This window comes from Uranotaenia lowii, unplaced genomic scaffold (genome assembly GCF_029784155.1).
Source record: "Uranotaenia lowii strain MFRU-FL unplaced genomic scaffold, ASM2978415v1 HiC_scaffold_403, whole genome shotgun sequence".
NCBI classification, from domain to species: Eukaryota; Metazoa; Arthropoda; class Insecta; order Diptera; family Culicidae; genus Uranotaenia; species Uranotaenia lowii.
This window is the reverse complement of record NW_026598316.1, coordinates 1-26,439: the sequence shown is the minus strand read 5'-3', so window position 1 is coordinate 26,439 and position 26,439 is coordinate 1. Positions and strand designations below refer to the sequence as shown.

The window sequence follows — 26,439 nt, the reverse complement described above, 5'->3', positions numbered from 1 at the left end:
AGCGTTCAACTTGCTCATCCTTCCTCGGTTCAAGCTGTGGCATGCCAGATACGATTCGGTCGCAGTACACTCACCATCTGTTCGATTTATATTCGTCCCCAAGATCGAGTATCACCGCATGAACTGGAAACCTTTCTATCTGAGACACCTCAACCGTGCGTAGTAGCAGGCGAATTCAACGCGGAAAATATGAGGGATGAATCATCCGCACAGGATGAAAATCCCAGAAAAAGAAAAGAAGAAGAAGCGAAACATATGCTGTGGGGTTCTCAAGATACAAACACACAAGGCCGAATGTTGGAAGCAGCAATTAACGAAGCCAACCTGGTTGTGATCAACAACGGAAAGTTTACCAGATTTGAGGAACTTCGACAGAACAGTGCAGTGGATATAACCAAACATATTATAATCAACATTGGTAACTCTTAGCATGCTTCATATACTTCAGCAAGGACATGTATATCAGCACCACCTCCTGGAGAAAGTTCTTACTAGAAGGAAATTTCATGCATTGAGGTACTGAGGAAACTCTGAACATTCTTTCCATCAACCGTGGGTTCGCGTCTTAACTACAAAAGTTCGTGTTTGAACTTGCATTTCTATGACCACGCAGAAAATTTTATTTATGTTTTATTTTCAACATAGGAATTTCAGCCAGGATGACTTCAACTTTTCTTCGTGTAGCAAAGTATGTTGCTATGGTTCTCAATTTGTGTTGTTTTCTGCCGAATGGAAAAAAGGTCCTGACTGACGGAGTATGCTAATAAATCTACTATTTGAGATTCTAATGTCATTTGAATTGGAAAAATAATTGATGGAAATTTCAATTTTTGAACAATACTAAATATTTCATAAAAGAAATCATAGAAAGGCAACAATTTACTAAGTAAATTTATCTTTAAATTTACTCTACAATATGATTTGAAATTTATTGATGACCACATCATCATTATTGTTTTTATTATTATTATCTGGGGTACGTTTGGTAAATGGAAATCAGCATTTCTTTAATATAAATAAATTGGTAAAGGAAAAAATTCTTCGTGTAGAATTCGCTATTTTTAATACATTTTATTTAGGCACATCTGATTTTTTGAAAATTCCAAAACATGTTGAACCGATAAATCGAATTCATATTTTGAGTATAAAATTTATTAACGAAGTCAACTTGCTTATCATGAAAGATATTATGAAAAAAATACAGTAGATATATTTGTGTTGTATTTAGTATAATTGTCTGATCGGGACACAAAGTTTTGGTGATAATGAGCTTAACAGTTTTCGCCAGAAGCTTTCGAAATTTAGTCTAAGGCAACTTAGGTCTTCTCGATCGCATTTATTCATGTTCGTAAGAACTTTCCTCACATGGAGGCGCGTTTCATGTGTCCTTCAAGTTTCTGGGGAGTGAGGAATATTCCTACTATTATTATATTTGATATAACTCTAGTATCTGCGGGTACCTATTAGTCTAAACGCGTCTTGGGATACGTTGGATGCATTATACACAAGCGATCACGCACCTATCATATTTGATCTAGGCGTTCGAGGGGGATGCTCGTACACAACAAAACACAACCTTAACAAAATGAACTGAACGCGTATTTAGCAACAGAGAACAAGTTTAAAACAATGCTCAAAAGAAACAAGCAGGAATCGTGGCGAAATCTCTGCGAATCCTGGGACAGTCAAACTGCGCTTAGTAAAATGTGGAATATGGCAAAGATATTTAAAAGCAACTACAGAAAATCATCGCAATTACGTAACGAAGACCTTCTAAATAAAGTCCTCGAGAATTTGGCCCCTCCATCAACCCCCGAACCTCCGCTTCGAGATTTGCAATATGCAGCTCGAGATGTTATCACATCAGCTGACATTCAGGTCTCTCTTCTAGGATGTCAAAATTCTTCCCCAGGAGTCGACCAAATCTCTTATGAGATCATCAAACAGTTGCCACCCATAGCTAAAGGTTGTCTAGCAACAATTTATAATCGTATTATAATCGAGGGCGTAATTCCCCAGGCAGGGAAATTCTTTAAAATCATTCCGATACTTAAACCAGAAAAGGATCCGAATGATGCAAAATCGTACCGACCAATTGCACTGACATGTTGTTTCAGAAAACTTTTCGAAATTATCATCAAAGAGAAGTTGGAATGGTACATAGGGTCGACTGGACTGTTCCATAAAGAAATATGTGGTTTTCGAAAAGGTTGCAGTACAATGGATGCCATCCATGCGGTGGTGGAACAAGCGAGAACAGCAATTTCCCTCAACGAATATACCTTCATAGCCTGCTTAGATATTCAGAGCGCCTACAACAAAGTCAACATTTCCAGTTTGGTGGATGAAATGAATAAATTAGGCATTAACAGATGGTTAATACGAACAGTTCATTCACTAATGAGTGAAAGGTTTCTGGTAGCATCGGTGGATCCACAAAGAAACCTATGTCGATTCCTGCTCAAAAGTCGCTAGAAGAGATTTTCTTCCATCCCTGATGTCAAACCACATGGCAAGGTCTGCTTCAAGGATCGCTTCTATCTCCAATATGTTTCAACATTTACATGGTTGGACTGCTGGATGAAGTGTCAATTTCGAAAGTCGTACCCTTAGTTTGCTTTGCGGATGACGTGATACTATACTACCAGGATAAAAACCCAATACGTGCGGTTGAAAAATTGCAATCTGGATTATATGTCATGCGTGATGGCCTACACGACTTAGGGCTAACACTGTCCCCCTCTAAATGCAATGCTTTGATATGCTGCAGAAGAAAACCTCGGAGTGTACTGTACCTAGAAATTCAACGAACTGTTATCAAGTACGAAAACGTTATCAAGCTTCTTGGAGTTTTGTTAACTCCAAGATAATCATGGGCAGCTCACATCAGATATCTTGTGCGGAAAACTACTCCATACGTCAATTTCCTCAGAAGCATCGCTGGACAAAGTTGGGGCGCTGATCCAGCAGCCATGCTAACAGTTTATCGGTCGTGTGTTAGAGCTTGTTTAGAATATGGTTCACTATTCTATTGCGAGGCAAAAGAGGGTATTCTACTTCCTTTAGGTCGAGTTCAATGGAAATGCTTACGAATCTGCCTAGGCGCCACAAGAACGTGTCACACAGGATCCTTAGAGGTTATAGCTGGAATAATGCCTCTCAAGCTGCGAAGAAGAATTACCGCCGTACGGTTTGTAGCTCGTAAATTACCAATCAGATCCTGGTATGAGTTGTATGCCGTAGACGTTCTTGAAAACCGTAACCCTCAAACCATGAAACATAAAGCCATACTGCGTGTTCATGATCTACATATGTCCAACAGCTAAATTATCAGATTATCTTGGGATATACATGTTTGCTGATTCAGTGCGTAAATATGAAATTCGAATAGACTGCGTCGCAAAGGAGTTAATTCAAAATCCTATGCCACCCCAAGAAAATGTATGTGCGATTGTGGAAAAGTATCTGGAAGATAAGTACTCGGACCACAATGTTTTGGCCACCGATGGATCTCAAACTGAACATGGTACCGGATATGCTGTTGCCTTCTACTACGAGCAGCTTTCGTTAAAAATAAAACTGCCTGGCTATTGCACTGTATTCAACGTCGAGATTTTAGCCATTAGAGAGGGTATATCATATATTAGTAACCTACCGCCAGGGAAGTATCTCTTACTATCTGATAGTATGAGTGCTCTACTATTTCTCGCAAACAGAAGAAGCAGAGCTTATTTTCCAGAAGTATGGTTTTTGATCCGAGAAAACCTGTCACAGCTAGAACGATCAGGATATGAAGTAACCCTCATGTGGGTTCCATCCCATCAAGGAATAAAAATGAATGAAAAGGCAGATCAACTGGCTAAGAAAGCCACAGAAGAATAAGACCTTGGTGGTCGGGAGAAAGTTTTCATCGGAGAGAACTAACTATTGTCAACAAACTGATTAGCAACCATTCACGCCTGCCTGCACACTTGTACAGGAATAGGATTATCCAAGATGCCCGCTGCGGATGCGGAGCAGCTTCAGCAGATCCGCAACACCTGCTATTCGAATGCCGAATGTTCGAGCACGAGAGAAGGAGTTTAATGGCCAAACTAACGGAACGAGGACAAGTAGCAGATATTACATCGATTCTTAAAATTCAACAGATTCCTGTACTAAAGTTAAAAGATAGTTTTTTCTTAGAGTCGAGTATTGATAGGTATGTAAATTGAATTCAGTATGAACGCTTGGCTAGCAAGGCGTAAAGCAAACAGCCATTTATTTTAAGACTAATAAAAAAAACAATATGAAAAAATTTCCTTAGTGAAAACATTTACGACTTTGGTAGCACAAAAAAACATAGATGTGGACTTCCCTTGGAACACTTACTGGTACATACTTTTTTTAAATTTTCAAAAAGCAATGAATTTAAAAAAAAAAACTTCAGATGGAATTTGTCAACATGTTAATTTTTATGTGTAAACTAGCTAACCCGGTGTGCTTTGCTACACCTTTCAAAAACAAATGAAATTATTCAAAATTTTATTGTTTTATTGGTGTTATTTTGTATCAAATTATAACACAATTCAAAAGCAACCGCTATGAAATGAGAGCTGCAGCTGGAGTTTCGAATTGCAATACAAAGATGACTTAAACTAATTTTCTATTAGTTCTGATAATTTTTATCTGTTTCTTTTAGCATTGCCCTGAAAAAGGAGGGTCTCAAATTAATCTTACGCTAAAATATGGTTGTTTTTGCTTGATATGTTCTGGATTTATGCTAAAAACTGATAAGAGAGCCCCTCCCCCCTGTCCTTCTCATCATCCTCTGCTGAATGAAGGTCGTGGTCTTTAATAATCATACCCATTTTTCCAAACACCTCCCCTTCTCTCTCCACTTTAAAGCGTAAGGGTCTATAACAATCGTAGAAACATATCTCATAACCAAGTACCTTTCCATGCCATATTTGTTTCCATTTATTGGCTTTGTGAGCATAAATTAAGAACTTATGCTAACAAAATTGTGTTGGGCTAACCTCCCTCATCCTATGTGCCTACTCACTTAAAGGAGGATGGTGTGTCAGATAATCATAGAATCATACCAAAATGATTTTCCATGTTAAGTTTTGTTCATTTCTTGGATTTTGTAAAAAAAAAAGTTAAATGCAAGCTTTCCTCTTCCCTTCCCTTGTTTCACATAGAAAAATTTCTCGTATTAAAATACCATCCCATGCCAAATTTGGATTAATTTGCCTAGTAAATTCTTGAGTTATGCATAAACTTGAAATTAAGTACCATCCCCCTTCCGTTCTCCCCATTGACTGGAGGGAGGAGAACTTTATATTCATAATAGTATTTTTCGTACTCAAATACTTAATGAAACCAAATTTGGTTTCATTTGCTCGATTAATTCTAGAGTTATGCTAAAAAATTGTATGGAATCCCCCCTTTCCTCTTTTATATCTTTCCGCTGAAAAAAGGTGGGGCTTTCATTTATAATAGAAACATTTCTCGTATCCAAATAACCTCACATGCCAAATATGTTTCCAATTGTTCGATCAGTTCTCCAGTTATACTGAAAATTGTAAAGGAGACCTTTCCTCCCCGTTTTCATTCTCCTCTTTGAAGGAGTCAGGGATACCGGATTTTCATAGAAGCATTTCTCGTACCAAAATATCGTTCCATGCCAAATTTGGTTACAGTTGCTGTTGTAGTTGTCGAGTTATGCAGTTAAAATTGTATGAAACTCCCCTCCCCCTTTCCTTTCTCCCCGCTGGAAGAAGGAAGGGGTCTCAAATAATCATTAGAACATGTAACATTCCCAAATACCCGCCCATGCCTAATTTGGTTCCATTGGCTTAATTAGGTTTTGAGTTATGTAAAAAATTATAAAAGAGCCCCTCCCCCCCCTTATGATCTCCTTACTGGAAAGAGGGAGGGGTCTCAAGCAATCATAGAAATATTGTTCGTATTCAAATACCCTCCCATGCCAAATTTGGTTCCATTTGCTTTATCAGTTTTTGATTTATGTAAAAAAAATTAAAAGAAGCCCCTCCCTCTTTCTACTGGAAAGAGAGAGAGACCTCAAATAATCATAGAAATACTTTTCGTATCCAAATGCCTTCATATGCCAAATTTGGTTCCAATATCTTGATTTGATTTCGAGTTATATGAAAAATTGTAAGGTAGCCCCCCCTCCCCCCTTCATATCACCACACTGAAAGGAGGGAGGGGTACCTTATATTCTTAGAAATATTCCTCGTTCCCAAATACCACCCCATGCCAAATTTCATACCATTTACTTGATTGGTTCTCGAATTATGCGAAAAATTGTCTTTTGTTTGGGAGGCCCCTCCCCCCTTTCATGAGAGAGGGAGGGGTCTCAAACCATAATAGGAACCTTCCCCGGCCTCCAATACCCCCACCTGCCAAGTTTCACGCAAATCGGTTCAGTAGTTTCCGAGTCTATAGGGAACAGACAGACAGACAGACAGACAGACAGACAGACAGACAGACAGACAGACAGAAATTCATTTTTATATATATAGATATAACTGTATAGGCATAAACAAAGATTTACATGAAATAGCGGTAGTCCAAAAATAATGGAAAAGGTACTAAGAAGTCAACGGCGAAGAACTTACGTCATTTCATATATATAGCTTTTCATCCAGTGCGAGAATCTTCTCAATCATAAGAGCAAGTTCACTATATAGTATTGGGAGAAAGTGGTAGAAATTTTGACGCTTTTAGCACATTTTGAAAACTTTACCATGCGAAAACATTTCAAGATCTGTGGCCTTCAAGAGTTTTTATTTTCGCAATATACGCAATTCAAAATAAAAAAAAAATCTGATAATCGAATCCTTAGCCCCTTAACTGCAGTGCAGTGTTTGGTCCCAGGTTACGCTTTTTAAGCTTATTATTAGCAGCTTGCACAAGGATTAATAAAAACGCTTTTTTAATGAGCATTTTATTAAATATTCAGCCAGCAATAAAAAAAAGTCTTGTCGAAACAAGCAAATCAAGGGAAAATTATTGTAAAGAAATGCATCGCCTATACATTGGACTCGATGGTCTAAATTCAGGCGCATTTACTCAGTTATAAATAATCCGTTATTTAATTGCTCAGTTACTTATAATAACCAACCAAATTTATCAGGTATTTTCCTCATTTTTGATATAAAAAAAATTGAACTCGTTCTTCAGGTTTAGATTTTAATAGTTACTAATTTTCTTACCATAAAAACTTCCGGTCCCATATCGTTCAGCAACCCATTGACAAAGTGGAACTTCTCCAGCGTCGCGTCAAAAGTCATCCCGGTAAAGATGCCCTTCGGCAGGCTCTCTATCCGATGCCCATCGATGTTCAGCACCTTCAGCATTCCCAGGATCTTGAAAGCCCCCGACGGAAAGGACGTCAGCTCACTGCCCTCCAGGTGCAACTCCTGCAGCGTATCGTTAATGCCATAGAACACGTGGTCGCTGATACTGGCCAGCGGTGTTTCCGCAACGTACAACCGCTTTACGCTCAGCTTGTGCAGCAAAGTTCCGAACAAGTTTCCTAAGAAACGGAAGAGAAAGAAATTGACCAAGATTAGGTATGGGTAGGAGGTACTCATCATGTGGTTGATTCCACAAATGTCGGCTGTCTACGGGTTTTCCGAGCGGAATTTTCTTAGTCAACAAATTTGTGCTTAGTAGTGCGAATAGGAGAACTATCACTGAAGCAATCGAACCATGTGCGCAGACACAAATGGCGAAAATAGAAGCCTTGAACTTGAAAGCACAACCGAATGGATCGCTTGCTCGAATGCCGACAACAACTGGGCTGGATTTAAGTTATTTGTGGCTAAGCCGCCAAACCGATCAAACGGCATGCGATCGCTCATGTATGCAGTCAGCAGCTTTCATTCAGTGGGTTTTTTCCTTTCTGCCACAATTTTAAAACTGTGAACACTCAACATACATATAGATATCCTATTGACGTGAAATCTATGTCGTTGCGTTTCCTCATTCCGGTTGTTCGAAACAAAATTGTTTTTCAGCCGATTTTACCTCTTCGCATCAATGGTACTGACTTGAAGATTGCGGCTTCAAGACGCTCGATTTGCTACACCATTCAATCAATCGATGGATCGTGGATTACAACAGAGAGTTTTTGGATGGAAAGGAAGCAGCAATCAAATGTGAGTTGTGCGTGGTAAATGACGAAAATAGACGAAGAAAAAAGTCGATGATAAGTGTATTATTGGGCAGTGATGTAAAAATAAAATTGCGATCGAACAATAACAACATTTGTTGATGTTTGCCAATCAATGCTACATACAAATGTGGGTGGATGCAAATGCATCGAGACCGAGCAATGCAATCGATCGTCGATTAAATACAATTTAAATATGCATTAGAATTGCGGGCCATGGACAGAGATGAGCAAAAAAGTGATGGATAACAAAATGCGCTCAACAGTTTCAAAACTGTTAGGACTTTAAATGTCACTGCAACATGGGGACGATGGTTATCAAAACAATACTGTGAACTATTTTTCAAACTTTGAATGCAGAATGTTAAATTTACTTGTAATCCATCCAATAACTGTAAAAGAGATACGGTTCTGACAATAGCGGATGTTTATGGTGACTTTTTGTTAATTTTCTATTTTAAACTACGAGGTCGGGTTGATGTGCATCTTTTTCATTTGCAAACTTCTCGTAAATTAGCTTAATCTTGACGAAAAACTCTATATTCAAACAATTCTTGCATTCAAAACCACAAATTAGGAAATGAAACGACGGTTAAAAATGAAGAAAAAAGAGTTTATTTACAAAAATCTAAAATTTTGTCTTCAAACCCTACCTGGGGTAAGTGGGGACGGCTTTATACATACTTGATGTTTACACACATTTCAATTTTCTCTCCTTCATTCAATACAATTTAGCTTTATTTAGCATTCAAATCATGAAAAATACTTGTTTTTCTGGAATAAGTATATATTTTCGATAAAATCGGATCTCGTGTGTTGCATCATAAATAACACACAATAACCATTGAAAGATGCATTACTAATAGTACCATGAACTTTTTCAAAATTTTGGACGGTTCGAGCAATGAAGTAACGTATTCAACCAAGAAAACACAAATTTTGTGAAAAATTCCTGAGAAATTAAAGGGAAAATCTACCGTCCTACTTAGCCCATAAAGCGGGGTAAGTGAAGACACCAGCAGTCCAAAACAATTTACGTGATAACTTTTTTCGCTTTGCGTATCAAGCTCTTCTTAGCATTATTGAATAACATGTTCTGCATTTCATTGAATGTTATTTTATGAAAATTGATCCACTGCTGATTTTTAATGATTTTTTATATTTGAACTATACGAAAAACCGTCCCCACTGTGTGCACCTTAATTAGAATTTTTGAAAAACTCGATCGTACTTACATGTTTTTTGACCATGTCAACAAGTATAATATTACCTGAAAAAAGTTACAGGCATATTATATTTATGAAGATATCTAGTTCAAAGAATATTGATGTATGAAACAGCCCGCATTAAGAGGGGCAAGCCCCTCCCCCCCGGCTCAAGGGGGCCCTCGAGGACAGAAAAAGTATAACATTACTTTAATCATACTGCTTTAAGCTCTAGAAATTTAGCCAAAAAATAATTGAAATAAGAAAATTAGAATTAAAACGTAGAATATAACATGTAAGGGGCCCCAGTGAAATAATATATATAATAATATCTAAATAATATTTGTTATGTTTTAATATGAATTTTTTTCCCTGTTTAAAGCAATGTTACGATTTTCATAACAGCTACACGGAATACAGAAAAGTTTAACGGAAATACTTCAATATAATCGACAACTAGCTGTACTGAAATTTCTAAAGGGATGCGACTTGTTTCTGAGTATCTAAGGCGGCATCCATAAATTACGTAACGCAAAATATGCACTTTTTTGACCCCCTCCCCCCCGTATGTCACAAATCGTCACGCTTGGACGTACCCCCCTATGAAAATTACGTAACGCTGATAATTACCCCCCCCCCCCCCCCCAACATCTTTTCATGTTTTTGAATAATGGTTTTCGATGGTAAGAAAAGATTTTAATATAAAATTTATTAACGTTCTTCGAAACGGAATTAATATCTATCTAAATCGCTTCTTAGTACTCATTGATGATTACTTTCTGATAAAATAAAATGATTGTCTTATTACTAGTTGTTCTATGCTTGTTAACTGATGATCTACCTTATTTAATATATTTTGTTCAAGGAGCAAAATGAACTAAACAATTATGTAAAATACCCTATTCGTTGGAATAATCAAAATTGCATTTTTTTTAATTAATTGAGAAAAAATAGTAAAATGTCCGTCTTAAGGTTGAATAGAGTTCTTGAGGGCAATTTTCCTTGATGTTTGGATAACGTGCCGCTATTAAGCCTACCCCCATTCTGATACCTACAAACCAGTTCAATCATGTTGAAGCTTTCAAATTTTAAGCTGATTCTAGTGGGCTTATCATTCTGCAAAAATTGCATGACATCATAATAGCTGCGATTAAACTGAAATTTTTAAGGAAAAAAACGTTACGTAACGATGAGCATACCTCCCCCCCTCCCCTATGTCACAATTCGTAACGCTCGAACTTACTCCCTCCCCCCCCTAGGAGCTTTACGTAATTTATGGATGCCCCCTAAACACTTATTGAAAACCATCATCTTTTAAAAGACACGAACGACATGAAAATGTTAAAGTGTCTCTAAGGTCCAAATTCAGAGCTATGCCAATCGATGATGAATCTTGGCATAATCTTGAGATGGTGTGGTCCCGTATCGAACTCGGCGACCGGAAGCTTTACGTTGGCGTACTATATTTGCCTGATCGTTCGAGAGACGTTACCTTAGCTGAATCATTCTCACGCTTCATCTCTGAAATAAGCTCTTTCTGCGCTCCAGAAGATGACATAATCGTCTTAGGCGATTTTACCATGCCAAGTTTAAAGTGTTGTTCCAGCCAAGCTAGCTTCCTGTATCCTGATCCTGAACGGTCTACTTTCGAAAATTATTCTAGACTCTTTGAGTACAGCAACCTTACGTCAGATCAACAATGTTGTAAACGAGACCAGCCGGATGCTTGATCTTTGCTTCGCCAATGACGGGTTCCGTTTACCAACTATCGAATCAGCACCTGCACCGCTAGTTAAAGTAGGCCCACATCACCCGGCTTTACTGGTTACATTTAATATCTCTAGATTGTGGAACCTCGCTGATAAACTCACACCCTTCTACTTGGACTATATGAACGCCGATTTCGATATCATTTCTCGCGTACTGGCCACTATAGGCTGGGAATCCGAACCCTAATGCTGCAGCTAAAACTATCCTGCACATCCTCAACTACGTAATCGACCGTCATGTGCCGAAACACACCGCCAATGCTAATCCTCGGACTCCATGGGCTACAGCAGTTTTACGATAACTGAAAGCGACAAAAGGCGTGCCTTCGAAATTACAACAAGCACAAATCTCCGCATACCAAGGAAGAATATCGCTAACTCAACTCCGCCTATAAAAAAAAGCCTGTCAACGTAGCTGTCAAAACCATCTTAGTCGAATTCAGCAAAACCTCAAGACTAGCCCAAAATCCTTCTGGAATCACGTCAAGAATCAGCGGAATAAACCTGGAACACCGTCCTGCATGTTCCTGGATGGCATCATGGCGAACTCTGACTCCGGAATCTGCGATTTCTTTGCCAATAAATTCTCGAGCATCTTTGATACATCTTCAATAACCGACGACCAACTGAATTGTGCCATCAGGAGTGTTTCACCACTGGGCTTTCCTTTAAACGTTATTACAGTCGAGGACACAACCATCTCTAAAGCAGCCACTAAGCTCAAAAACTCCTTCCCCACGGGCCCGGATGGGATACCAGCTAGCTTCCTGAAGCGTTTTATGCCTTCTTTGCTGACTCCTATCAGGCTTATCTTCCAAGCTTCGCTTGACCAAGCCACATTCCCCTCACTGTGGAAAGAAGCTTACATGTTCCCGGTTCAAAAAAGGGAGATAGGAAAGATGTTAATAATTACCGAGGAATTTCAGCTCTGTGTGCTATAGCCAAACTTTTCGAATGGGTGGTTTTAGATCCCATTTTCATGTTCTGCAAGCACAACCTCTCCAACGACCAGCATGGATTTATGCCTCAACGATCAACTACAACTAACTTACTAACCTTTACCTCGTTTGTGCATGAAAGTTTTACAAAGAAATCCCAAACTGATGCCATCTATACCGATCTGTCTGCCGCATTCGACAAGCTGAACCATGATATTGCCATCGGAAAGCTCGCCCGTTTAGGATTTTGTGGATCTCTTATTGGCTGGTTCCGCAGTTATCTTACTGGACGTAAATTGACAGTTCGTACGGGTAACTGTTTTTCCAGGCAGTTCTCAGCTTCATCAGGCGTGCCTCAGGGAAGTCATGTAGGGCCGCTAGAATTCATAATCTACTTCAATGACGTGCTTCAACTCCTCGATGGACCAAAATTGGCGTATGCCGACGACTTGAAACTGTACTACTCTATCAATGGCTCCGAAGATGTGAACTTCCTGCAGAACCAGTTTAACCTCTTTGCCTCCTGGTGTAATGCCAATCGCCTACCTTTAAACCGTAGTAAATGTGTAGTAATATCATTTTCCCGCAAACGACGCCCGTTCTCAGCCGTTTATTTCCTTGGAAACGATGCAATCTCTCGAGCTCAACACGTGAAAGATCTTGGTGTGATCGTCGACGCGCGGCTGGATTTTAAGAATCACACCAACTATATCGTTGACAAAGCCTCCAGAAGCCTGGGTCTTCTTTTCCGCATGACGAAGGACTTGAGGACATCTACTGCCTGAAGAGTCTTTACTGCAGTCTGATTCGATCGATCCTCGAATATGCTTCTGCGGTTTGGTGCCCATATTATCTAAACGGTTCTGATCGCATCGAAGCCATCCAACGACGTTCTCTGAGGTATGCCCTTCGACACTTAAACTGGCAAGACCCTATCCGACTTCCCAGCTACGAAAGCCGCTGCCGCCTGATCGACATCGACACGCTGCAAGCCCGCAGGACCGCCACTCGTGCGTCTTTCGTCTCTGATCTGCTTTCATCAAGAATCGACTGCCCCGCACTTTTGGAAGTTCATCCACTTAGCGTCCGACCTCGTGGTTTGAGGAATCGGGATCTTCAGCTCTTCGTTCCTGTTAGACTAAACAATTACGGGGCCAACTCTGCAATAATTGGCGTCATCAAGACTTTTAACTGCTTCTCAGAGCATTTTAATTTTGACGTTTCGAATGTTGTATTCCGAAGAAGAATTCTTAGTGTTCTAAGTTCAGTGTAGATTTGTATTTGTAGTTAGTCTCTTAATTTTTATATATCATTTGGATCAATATATGATCTGTTGATTTAATAATAATAATAATAATAAATAAATTAAGCCAAAAAATGACAGCTAGAAAAACGGGTGCTAAAATAATAATAAAACCGAACAAACTGGAATGCTCACTTTATAAGCATAAAAATTAGTATGAATAATGCAAAATTATTGTTAGCTTTGCGATCATTATTGAAATTTGCAAGGTTTAAACACTCTACACCCTTTACTCAATACGCAATTAATTTTGAAAAATCAAACATTAAAAAACTGCTGTAGTCAAATCTCCAATACTCAATGTATTTTTTTGACATTCCATCTCCATTCTGTGATTTGAAATTCTAATTGAAACTTTTCCTACTAGTTTAACCCAAGAATCTGATGCATTTTTTTTCTAATTATCCTCTATTTAAGTAAATAATTGGAAATTAGCATATTATTTTCTAGTTGACCAATCTCAAATTATTTTTGAACATAAAAACACACTCATAGTTGAACTGCGAATTTCTTCAAGTCATTCTCTAAATACATACGAATATGATTTTAATCTTATCTTTATGTTAAACATTTTGTCACATTTAGAAGAACTATTTGATAAAAGTTTCTGTTATTTAATATTTGATTTGATAATAGTGTACTGCCGTTCAAAGCAAGATTGTCACATGTGAAAAAACATTCAAACGAGAAAAACGCGATTGAAATTTCAGCTATATTTTCAATTTTTCTCTCAAACTAAAAATTCACCGTCAGTTTTTTCGTAGTGAACAGTTCAAGTTAATCATTTTCAATGTTTTCTGACATAAGTAAATAACATTTCCTACAAAAAACAGCAAATTAGAGCCAAAAATGCTCCGTGTGACACTTTTGCGTAGAATCAGAATGCATGCCGATGCTAGTTCTACGAAAAACTGTCACACGACTACAATTTTTCTATCATTTTAAAAGCTTGTGTAGTTTATTTTTTTCCCAAAAACTCATGCTAAACCGTAATTTGAGAAATACGTTCCTCTTTGTTTATAAAAATGTATAGTTGAGTATGGATCCTGTAAGTAGTGCCTACCGAAAAGTGTTTAGTGAAAATTGCTCTAAATAAAACACTCAAGGCTTCTCGCTCCTCCTCTGCCTCTATTTTAGTGTTCTTTTCAGTGAATAACATTAAATTCAACAGTTTGAACTCATCTTAAGACAATTTTTTGATAAAATTTGCATTTTTCATAGAATTTTCTCTAGTGTGACATTCTTGCGTAAATTTCGTATAAGTTCAGAACAAAGTATACTTGTTTGTGTTTTTTATTCGAAAGTTAACACTAAAAGAGACCGTTTCCAGCAAAAAAGTGAAAATGACCCAAAAGTCACATGGGACATTCTTGCTTAGAACGGCAGTACAGCTCTGGAAAAAATTTCAGAAGCCAAAATTTTTACTTTTTTGGTATAATTCGAAAGAAGTTTGAATTATTCAAAATTCAAAATAGGTTTGCGGATCTCGTTTACTAAAAACTGTTAAAATTTTTGATAAGTCATGTTTTCAGTTTAAATGCTAATGTAATAAAAACCAGGCAAATCATCATTTTTGATCAAGAAAAACCGGGGAAAACTTGGAATTTCAAAACGAAAAATCGCTAGCAACCCGCTTGTTGTTGTTTCGATTTTAGACGATTTTCCATCTTTGCGTCATTCGTGACTTTATATCAACGTTGCAGTTGGCGTACAGTTATTGCAAAATTTATTTAGTACAACTGTGTTCGATGTTCACTCTCCCGCCCGGACTCACTGACATTACCTTAGGAAGCAACTGACTTGCCAACTGAGCTATATCACAAGCCACTACCATGGATATCGCTTTTTCAAATGAGTATAGCAATTATTGATCCACTCTTGGATTTTATCGACTTTTTTCGGTGAGTTTTAATATAAAAAACCAATTTTTACCAGTTGTCCTGACGTTTCGAGCTACTCTGACTTTCGCTCCTCTTCAGTGGACACTAAAATTATATTTTTCTTTAAACATTCAATCTTTATTTTTATTTTTAATTGGAACTTACAAATTACTGGCCATCGTCTAAACTACTTTGATTTTGGACAGTTTGTTTTGTTTTTCGTTAACATTTGTTTGTCAATGTCTGTGTTAATTTAGCAATGACAGGGTCGTAAGCAGTTTTAAAATTCAATGAATCCCTTTGTCTATTGACTACATTATCGTCGCCTCTTAACTTAATATAAAACGTTTCGGTTGTTATCCTGGCGTTGTATCCAGCGACTCTTTCCAAAATTTTGGTGTTTTCAAAATCAAATAAATGTCCATTCTCAAGACTATGTTGCGCTAAAGCTGTGCTTATTTGTTTTGTAGATACAGTTGTTTTATATTGTTTTATACGTTTTTCTAAAAACTGGCTAGTTTCACCGATGTATGATTTCCTACATTGTCCACATTTAATTTCATAAACAACATTTATGTTTTTGTTCTTTGGAATTTTGTCTTTTGTTTTTGTAAAAATCATGTTCTTTACCTTGTCTAACGGTTGAAAAGCGACATTGATTTCGAATTGCTGATTCTAGTAAAAATATGACCAACTTTGTAACCATTCCATACTGCGCTGGTCTGGGAGAAAAGTTATCAAGATATTTGAAGCATCCAGCGGCGATAAATTCAAATTCAATTATTGATCCAGCAAAATAACATCCTTTTTATTTGAATGACACAATTGAACAAGTTTTAAACCGTTATTTTGAGTGCTATAAGAGTTATGTGTGACTCTTCAAATTAAAAATAAACCATTTTATTCCCATATTATTTTGCTAATTTATATAAAACATTGTTTATTGTTCAATTTTTTTTTTTTTTTTAAACTTTCATATGCTTTTTTTATTCTTATTTGACTTAATTTAATATGTTGGAAACATTCTTTAATATTATAAAAGGAAAAAAAAAGTGTTGACAAGAATTTTTGGTCCGCAGATAAAATACGTTTCTAAAATTTTGCCCGCCAGCTGAAAATTTTTGGCCACCTATGATCTTGAGGAAAATCGGCAAATTTCGGTCGAAGAGCTTGAGTTACGAACGTTTCGAAAAAAATTGTTAATACCCGCCTCAGAAAAACACCTCAAGGTCTGGTAAAACGGACAGGAGTTTCTCCAGGTACTTTAAATTTATCACCGGTTTTATCCAACATATGTCTCGAAAAAAAAACATGGTAAAAGCAATTGCCGGTCGAAAAGCTCTGAGCATCTCAACAAGCCATAAAACCTGTAAAAAAGAAATATCTGATTTCCTATTGCAATTCTACCTTAGGGTGTCCGTATTACCCGACTTCCCCTTACTTGAAAATATGATTGAAGGAAAAGTGTAGGTACAAAAACATTTAAAAAAGCAATCCAAATTTTTAGTGCTTCATGTTTATTTTCAACAGTTTTTTTCATACCCAAACAGAATAGGTAGAAGTTTCGTTGCCCTGATGATAGGAAAGTAGCTACTCAACTCAAGCATAGTTGAGTAGTTAAGTTAGATACTTACTTTACTTTTTAAAAACGAACACAAACACATACAGGATCTCAATGAAACTTGATGTTTCCTCGAAGAGATTCCCTTTTTCTTAATTCTAAGCGTACATCTTTCAAGGATATGATGGCTAGCATCTTGCAAATGCTAAAACCACCAAACCACAGAAAGTGTACTATGTGTGCCGTGACCGGGACTCGATCTCATACCCGCTGGCTTAGAAGACTGGAAGGCTATCCTCTAAGCCACGGGCTGCGACGATTACTTAATAGTCGGTTCGTATGTTTTTCGTTGTTATATCTAAAACTTCCGAGGTTCAACATGGTCTCGAAAGATTTGGATATAACATTTATACCCAAACATTAGTTAAATAGTGAAGAACAACACATGATTGAAGGTGAAAAGAAAGGACCAGTGATTCGTTGCCAAAAAAAAGTGAAAATTGTCAAGTTGTCAACTGGTGCACCAGCCAGCCCAGACATCATTAAGATTTAAGATCAGCTGAACTTGTCCAGACCGAAACCGAAAACCAAAACCAGTTTATTTTCTCTTCGGGTAGGTACTTTTTCTTAAGTTGACAGCGGGGCTTTTTGGGAGTTTTTTGTTGTTGTTTCCACTACTACTTTTGCTAGAAAGATAACCGCTAACCCCGGCCGGAGGGTTTGTCGCTCAAATCTCTACGGAACTATGAGTTTCATAATCGGCTCAGTCTTAGGTCGGTTGATTTGTTTTGGGAACATCCGGTTGTCGTTGTTGGTCTGCGGTTACAGTTATGACAGCTCTCCCGTACCGGTTGATTTATCTCGGGATCAAGGGGTTATGCAATTGTAGTTTTTTTTGTGTTCGGTTCGAACAAAGTAAGTGAAATTTGATGTTGCACAAATATTGGAGACATTCTGTGATTTTCATCAAGGCTGACTCAAAAATAACTTTGTTTTGTTTTAAGTCATCTGATTCAAAGACATTCCCACTGATTCATTCTGCGAAGCGAAAAGTTCAATAACCTAAATCAAACCTCTACGCATCAACTATATATTTTAAAGTTTTCTCTATAAAGTAATAGCAATGAATAATCGATCTAAAAATTACTAATATCTTGGATTTGTAAGAGAGACAGGAAGCGAAATGACTTCATTTAAGTTTTCTCATGTGCAACTTTCGTTTTGTCACCTTTCTAGAACTCGAGAAATTTGCATTTCCGTTTATGGGAATTTGGGTGATACCCACACGATTTTCGTGTTATTATTTGGCCTTAATGGCACTTGAGGTGGGTCGATGAACTCAAAGAAAGCCAAATGATCAAGATAAAGTTTTATTTGTGATGCCTTTTAAGAATTGATTGCGGCCTAAAATGACATTTGGACGGCAGCTGTCGTTTTATGGCCTGCGAAACTCTTTCCGAATAATCCAAATCTCAAAAATTACGAAAATCTTAACCAAGTACATAGAGTAGAAACATCACGACGGGGAAGGGGAGAAATAAAAAATATTCCAAATTTTGAACAAATTGGAACAAATTGGACAAAATCTTGCGAAACAACATACTTGCATTAAATTGAAAAATCGAGTTGTGTTAGGTCAGAAATTTTAAAATATCGAATACTAAATGTGATACAATTCCTATCTTATACAGTTTGACTTTCGCTCTTCAATTTTTTTTTTTTAAGAAATTATCGAATTTTTAAAAAATTTACCTTCTACTTTATTTATTCCCCCCTTCTGGATTCTCAGAAAAATCGAAGGGGAGAAAGGGAGGGCTCATAAAAGAATAATTTTATATTTGTTCCAGCCAGCCTTAAGAGTCTTGAAACTTGAGCGGACTTCAATACTTATTTTGAGGAGTGAAGAGTTAAAAGGGTCTCTGGAAGTCAGTAAGATCATTTTCAAACTATCGATTTGAAATCATGCCGAATCACAACTTCAACTTTTCGCAACTTGGTATCGGTTTTGAAAAGTTCGTTTGTCCATAAATATTATTCATATTTTACAAATTATTTGAGATTATCATAACCCTTCTGGGTAAATGTTTCAAGCACGAAGAGTGTTGAAGTGAAGAACACGAGAGTGTTGAAATCCCAGAAAAACAAAAATAAAACAGAAAAATGTAAATTGGCCCGATAACTCATCTCCTTTCGAAAACTTGGCCCGCCTGTTAAAATGTTGGCCACCCATGCTCTACAGGTTATTTTAGTAGGGGAGAGTGGGGTAACGTGGGCCATGGGGAAACGTGGGCCACTTTTAATATCTCAGATGTGTGTTGATATAAAAATCTCAATCCAACTGTCATTGTTGTTGCTTTGCGTAAGCATATTTTTCTGTATGTTGTTGACTTAAATACGTACCATATGCTTCTTTTGTTCATCAAGTTTTAAAAAGTTAAAAAAAATTACTAACATAAATAAAAAAGCTCCCGGCAATTGCATCGCTGGGGAACCTGAAGTTCATAGCAAAAATATGCTCATACGCTTATAATCTTAGTTTTGTCATGATCTTTCACATGGAAAAGGAATTTTTGTTGAAACATCAATAAGTCGCACAAACGCAAACAAATTGCAAATCATAGCTTGTGGGGAATCGTGGGCCACACATCTTAAACCTCCTATATTTTTATGTTTTTATACACATTCAGAACTTAAAATACGTTTTCCTTATCTGTAAAGTTTTCTTAAGCTAAATGAAGAATTTTTAAAAAAAATTTGTCCATCCAATATAAGCAATTTTCCAGAGCCAGGTTTTTGAATTTATTCGATCATACACAACTCCCTTTTATATTTAATCATCTGAAATCGCTTAAAAACAACGAAATGAATTTTGAAATTACAGTTATGGGTCAACTGATAAAGTTTACATGTTATTTGGTCAATTTGGAAATGGTGGCCCACGATTCCCCACCATTTTTTAAAATTTCAAAAAAATTGCCTTTTTTAAAACACTCAGAATTTGGAAAAAATAACATATTCAAAATAAAAAAAATGCCTAATGATACCTTAAAAATGTAGAAAACCGTACCATTTTTTATTTTCATTTTATGTTTTATAGCAAAGAAGTTATGAAACAAAGAAAAAAAGTGGCCCATGATTCCCCACTCTCCCATAATAGTCAGAAACTTCAAAACTTTCAGACCAGAAAGCTTCAACCGTCCCTGAGATATCGCATCTAAAAGGTACAGTTCGGGTCTTATAGACCCTAACCGTAAACGAAGGTTAAAGTTTCACTCAATGGTGATGGAAGAAAAAATCATTCAGATGGTTTGAAAGCTGAAATATTGATTTCTACATTTAAATTCTAAGCTATTTATAAAATCTGCTTTCAGAAATTGTGAATTTTCAAAACCTGAGCTCCACAGCCGCACGTTTCCACCAAGAGCTTTGACGTTTTGAAATGTTTCCTCAGGCAGTAGTGAAGACCAATTCATCTTTGGTAATTAACATCGTAAATTAAGCCACCGTTTTACTGTGCATCACAGAAGTTGCACTGATGATGACCGCAAGATGAGAAGCAAAAAAACAAATTGCAAAACATGCTATGCGATGTACGTACACGATGTGCGTACAACAATAGTCGGTGTGCAGTTATGAAAAGTGCAACTCCATTCCGCTTCAAACCATTTTGTCATTCGTCGGCCAACACATTCGGAAAAAGAGCGGGGGCGTAACAAATGGGTTCATTGTTGATTTTTTGGACTATCCTCATATCACCTTTTTGTTAAGAACGATGTACATATCTCAAGTCAGCTTTTCCGTAAGGTCATAAGCAAGATGCGAATAAAAAACATCGGGTGCACAGAAACACCTTTAGAAAAAAAGACTAAACGCCATTTGTACTGCTTACTGCCTACAAGGTAATACTCACTTATTTTGCATCGTCTCAGATGCAGCTCCTCTATCGGTACGTTCAGATTGGCCAGATTGATGAAAGCCACCGACAAGCTGGCCAGGTTGGAGTTTTCACAGCTGATGAAGAGACCATCGTCGGTTCCTCGGGTGCACACGCACGGGTAGAACAGTTTAACTCTGCAAAGTGGTAGATAAATGAGGGGAAAATCGTTATTGAGTTATCTGTTAAAGACTTGTTACATCTAGAAAACTTCGCAACTTGAAGATTTCTTCATTACTACTATTTCTTTGACTTATAAAAACCAGCATTAAGTCGAGTAATTCTTTGAAAATGGCATCTAGAAAACAATTTAGCTTATTAATACCAATAGAACTCTATACGGATTAACTGTTGTGTTACTGTTTTCCAAAATCAAAATTGATTTTTTTCACTGTTAAAAAAATAAATCCACGCATAATTCCATCCAATTATTTGAAATACAATTCATTAGCACATGCGGTAAGGCTCCTCAATGTCGATTTCGTACTGTTTAAACAACTTAACCATCTAGCTACCTGTTTTATACTTTTTAGTTTAGCTTAGCTTGATTGACTACTCACATTCATCTGAATCGTCCCGGAAAACTGTTCTACAATTTTTCACAAAATGATCTTCATTAAAATGGTTCTTCTATTTTTAATTGTGAATTGATGACATGATTGTTGTCTGTTTTTGTTTTAAAAAAGATGCATTCCAAATACCATGCTCGCAGTCGTGGCTCAGTAGAAAGAATTGCACATCACCAATGGTTGCTACTCCGTGATTGACCGAGGTTATAAATTTTAGTGCAAATGCGCAACTCATTCTCTTATAATTTTCTCATTTAATTATAATTTTAAACATTTAATTCTTCGATTATTGCGGAACACGTTATTTTTTTTCCTTGATTTTTGGTAAACTTGCTAATTTATATGTTTGTTTGTTTTTATTTCAGAGTTTTTCAGCCTAAATTATGTTCCGACAACATTTATTTTCTTAAACAATGTTATTTATGCTTTGCTCTTTATAAATAGTAAGGTTCAGAACTAGAATTGTACCGAATATGGACCTTTTCAAATATTTTGCCAAACGAATATTCGGTCGAATATTTTATCGAGTTTTAAATAAATATACAAAAGCGATTATTTAAATTTCCTTCTATTTCTTCCATCTTAATGCCCTTCATGTTTTTGATTCGATTATTTTCAACCAGATGATATTACCAGATGATGTATTACAATATCTTTAGGGTAGGGGTCTTTCTGATGTGCAAAATGTCGTCAATAATTATAATAAAAAACGAACACACACATATATGATCTCAGTGAAACTTCATGTTTATTTGAAGAGATTTAAATTCTACTTAAGACTAAAGCGTACATCTTTCAAGGATATAATGGCTAGCATCTTACTAATGTTAACACCACTAGCCCACAGAAAGTGTACTATGTATGCCGTGACCGAGACTCGATCTCATGACCTCTGGCTTAGAAGACTGAAACGCTATCCTCTAGGCCACGGTCGGCGGCAATAATTGAAAGGACATCAGATTACTTGTCGCTTCTAGGGCGTTTATCACCAAAGAGTGCCAAGTGCAAAAAGTGTGATCTGATAGGACATTACAAAAACTGTTGTCGAAGAGTGCAAAGTGTTCAGAAAGACGAGGCTGTTGGTGGTGAAGAAGATGAGTGTTATGATTCAGATGACTGTCACTGAAGTTGACGATAAACAAGAAGATGAAAAGTTTGTGTTTGCTGCCGGATCCGATGAAATTGGGAGAAAATGTAGTGTGCTGTGTTGGTGGTGTAAAAATGAATTGGGTTGTTGATTCGGGTGCGGCAGTGAACGTAATCGACATTGAAACTTGGAACTACCTCAAGAAACAAAAAGTGAAAGGGATCTCTCAAAACAATGAAAGCCGGAAGACGTTGAAAGCCTACGGAAATAATCGTTTACATGTTTTGGGCGAATTCGAAACCCACATTGCAACGAAGTCGTAGCTGAAGTTTATGTTGTTGAGGACAAGGTTTCAAGTCTTCTGAGCCGCAAGACCGCTATAGATTTCTTCCATCAACACAGACGTATGGAACGTCACGGCGAAAGGAAACAAGATCGGCAGGAACATCGGTATGGAAGTTCAACTGCAGATTGACCAAAACGTGAAGCCGGTTCAGCACACCAAGTGTCATATCCCGATTCCGCTTCAGGACAAAGTACAGAAGGAAATTGATCTCCTGGTCGAGCAAGATATCATTGATATTGCACCGAAAGACTCAAGGTGGGTATCTCGGCTGGTCGTGGGTTCTAAGGTAGGCGATCCTTCAGCAGTTCGACAGTGTGTCGACATTAGGGCTGCAAATGAAGCTATTATTCCCCAACACTTTGCGCTGCCAACATTCGAAGATATTTTGCCACACCTTTATAACTGCAATTTTTCTCGAAAATTGATTTTAAGAAAGCTTTTCATAAAGTGGTCTTGGCGGAAGATTCGAGACATATCACAACGTTTGCGACGCACAATGGCTACTATCGGTATATGAGACTTGCATTTGGAATGAATTGTGCCTCCAAAGTATTCCAAAGCATAATGGAACGTGTGCTGAAGAGAGTAAACGGAGTCAAGGCATTCATCGACGATATTCTCTACGAGAGAACAACACGATACTGCCTTGGTGGAGGTGATGGATCGCTTAGACCGGAACGGAACCACAATCAACCAGAAGAAGTGCAAGATTGGACGATCTGAAGTGACTTTTATGGGGCATGTGCTCTTTGCCAGCGGAATCCGACCGACGTTAGATAAGGTGGACGCCATCAGAAAGTTTCGCGAGCCACAAACAGCAGAAGAAGTGCGCAGTTTCTAGGGAGATTCATTCCACATCTTTCTACATTTACAACTCCACTCCGAGAACTGCTTCGAAAGGACACCATATTTTCATGGAACCATCAGTATCAAGCAGCTTTCCATCGAATAAAGGAGGTTTTGGAGAATCCTAGACATCTCGGGTTCTACTCTCCGAAAGATAAGACCATTCTCATCGTAGATGCAAGTCCTACGGGTCTTGGTGGCGTGGTGCGGTGCAAAACGAGTGATTTGCTATATCAGCGAGGGTCTGTCCGACACCGAAAGAAAATGTGCACAAAATGAAAAAGAAGCCCTTACTACCCTTGGGCTACAGAGCGATTGCACATGTATCTACGTGGCTTAGAGTTCTTGCTTCTGGCTGATCACGAGCCTCTGAAAGTCATTTTTGGACCAAACCACGTAACTTGCCCGAGAATTGAAAGGTGGGCGATGCGCCTTCAATCGTTTCGCTTCAAAGTCGTCCACATAGCGGGGAAAATTAATATCGCGGATCCACTCTCACGGCTTCCGCAGTTCAAGAACTGCACAACCTACGATCGATTTGGTGAGGAAGCAATTCTTACCGTTACAGAACAGGTGACCCGTGGCACTGTCTGTGGAAGATGTAATCCGTCACTCATTGGCGGACCCTTTGCTGGCTGCACTAAAGGAGCGATCAAAGCAGCGTTTAAGATCTAAAGTGTGGTGGCCGTCTATGAACAAGGACGTTGTAAAAGCTGTACGAAATTGTTTAGATTGCCAGATTGTGGGAGGAACTTCACCACCGGAACCGATGGCAATGCGGGAATTGCCTGAAAATCCATGGGAAACTTTGTGTATGGATATTCTGGGTTCACTGCCGTCCGGAGAATCTCTATTAGTCGTCGTGGATCTGTTCAGCCGATTCAGAGTCGTGGAGGTTCTGCGTCAAACTGCTTCGAAGGAAATTATTGGTAAACTCCATCCTCTGTTCATGCGAATGGGGCTGCCATGCAGATTGATGAGCGACAATGCAGCAAATTTTAGCAGCAAAGGACTTTTGTGAAGAGCTTGGAATCCAGCTTCGCCACACCACACCTTACTGGCCACAATCAAATGGCGAAGCCGAACTCCAAAATCGAAGCATCTTAAAAATCTTGAAAATTGCTGAGTTGAACCGGTCCAACTGGAAGAAGGATTTGGAAGTGCAGAACTATGTGTATTCCCTCACTCCAGATCCAGCGACAGGAAAATCCCCAGTGGAGCTAATGTGCGGTCGAAAATTTCGGGACTGGATTCCACAGATCACCCAAGTCAATAACGCAGTGGACGAGGAGATCAGGGACAACGATCAGGCGTATAAATATCGATCCAAGGTGTATGCTGATGCTGCACGGAATGTAAGAGAGGCAGATCTACGAGAAGGAGACCAGGTCTAATGAAGAATCTGCATCCTGCGATCAAGCTAGCTTCAACGTACCCACCTACTCCCGCAACGGTTATTAGCAAGCACGGTAACACTGTTACTGTAGAAACGTCTGAGGGAAACAGATACCACCGAAACTCGAGCCATTTGAAGAAGCTGCCAACAGTTGCTGACGGTGACGACGACACAGGAGAAGATACATCAAGCTGGTCAACTCCGATGCAGCAAAGCACTCCGATCAATACGAGCCAGGTGGAGAAACGGCGAGGATCAGTTCTAACTTCATCTGGGACAGCAGAACCAACAACACTACAAGACCTTTACATTCCAGATGTAAAGGAAAATAATATACTGAATACTAAGCTTGAGAGCTTCTTAATGCTTCTCTTAGAATATATTTGAAAGGTCTCACGGAGAACCATTTTTAAATGGTGTGCAGATTTGACCGATGCTGAAGCACTAAACCTAGAACCTAGAATCTGTTCTGGGAGGGCACAACTTTCCGCCGCTTGTTTCGCTCGCTTGCATTTACAGACCGCATGGATGACGGGCCGAATGCTAGTGGCTTGTGACCGTGTCCTTTTTCGTGTACGACCACTCAAAGCACATTGATTGCTCAATTTTAGGCCTTCCGTATCGGCATAATAACGAAGATTAAACTTTATTTCTACAAATTTTCACTTTTTCAAATAAATTGAAGAAAATCAGGTACCTAAAAAATGTTACATGTCGCTGACTACTTCGATCCCCACAAATAATTTTATTAAGGCATTTAACTCCTAAAGTTTTTTTTGTGCCGGGTATTCACTTCACTTGTATTGTGTTCTCATCTAACTACCTGTGTATACTTTTTATATCAAAAATAGCAAACTTATACAAATGCAGAGGGAAAAAACTCTATACATTTAGATGTACTCACTTTTCCGGACATGTGTATTTCGGCCCCGGTGGAATGTATTCCGCACCGACCACGCTCAGAAGGAAACCGAATACCAGTGGCGCCAACAAAAACCGGTCCTCGATTCGCCTCAGCAGCAGCATCGCTCGTTTCCGGCTATGCGCCACTTTTTTTCTTGCCACTAGGTTATTTTTTACCAAAATTTTCGTTGCTACTTAACTATTCACTTGAGGTGACACTTAACTTGTTTCGATTACAATTGATAATGCGATTTGTCTTTTCCCTCCACTGTATCACCGATATTGCACCGATTATTTAGTAGTTAACTAGCACTCTAGTGGCGTCGTCGTCGGACTGTCGCCCGAAACAGGAATTCGCACATGGAACAAAGTCGTTGCAGTCGGTCGAGCGGCAAATCGAGTTGACCTTCAAGAACATGCTGACGAAACTCACCGCCGGCTCGGGAGAATGGCCGCCCCGCACTATACCTATTCTAAACAATCACACTTGAATCCAATCGAGAACCTTATTTCTTGA

At 38.2% G+C, this 26,439-nt stretch overlaps 1 protein-coding gene across 1 annotated transcript in view; it reads right to left on the bottom strand.

Moving 5' to 3' along the window:
* LOC129760073 (insulin-like growth factor-binding protein complex acid labile subunit) overlaps nucleotides 1-26,428 on the bottom strand; it is a gene marked incomplete at its 3' end in the record, with an annotated part of 35,982 nt that extends 9,554 nt beyond the window's left edge. Inside the window, exons 1-3 of the mRNA XM_055757648.1 lie at nucleotides 25,924-26,428; nucleotides 20,752-20,912; nucleotides 7,224-7,546 (exon numbers count right to left, since the gene is read on the bottom strand). Coding sequence (XP_055613623.1) covers nucleotides 7,224-7,546; nucleotides 20,752-20,912; nucleotides 25,924-26,045 — 606 coding nt within the window. The remainder of the gene's footprint in view (nucleotides 1-7,223; nucleotides 7,547-20,751; nucleotides 20,913-25,923) is intronic.
* Nucleotides 26,429-26,439: the final 11 nt, after the last annotated feature.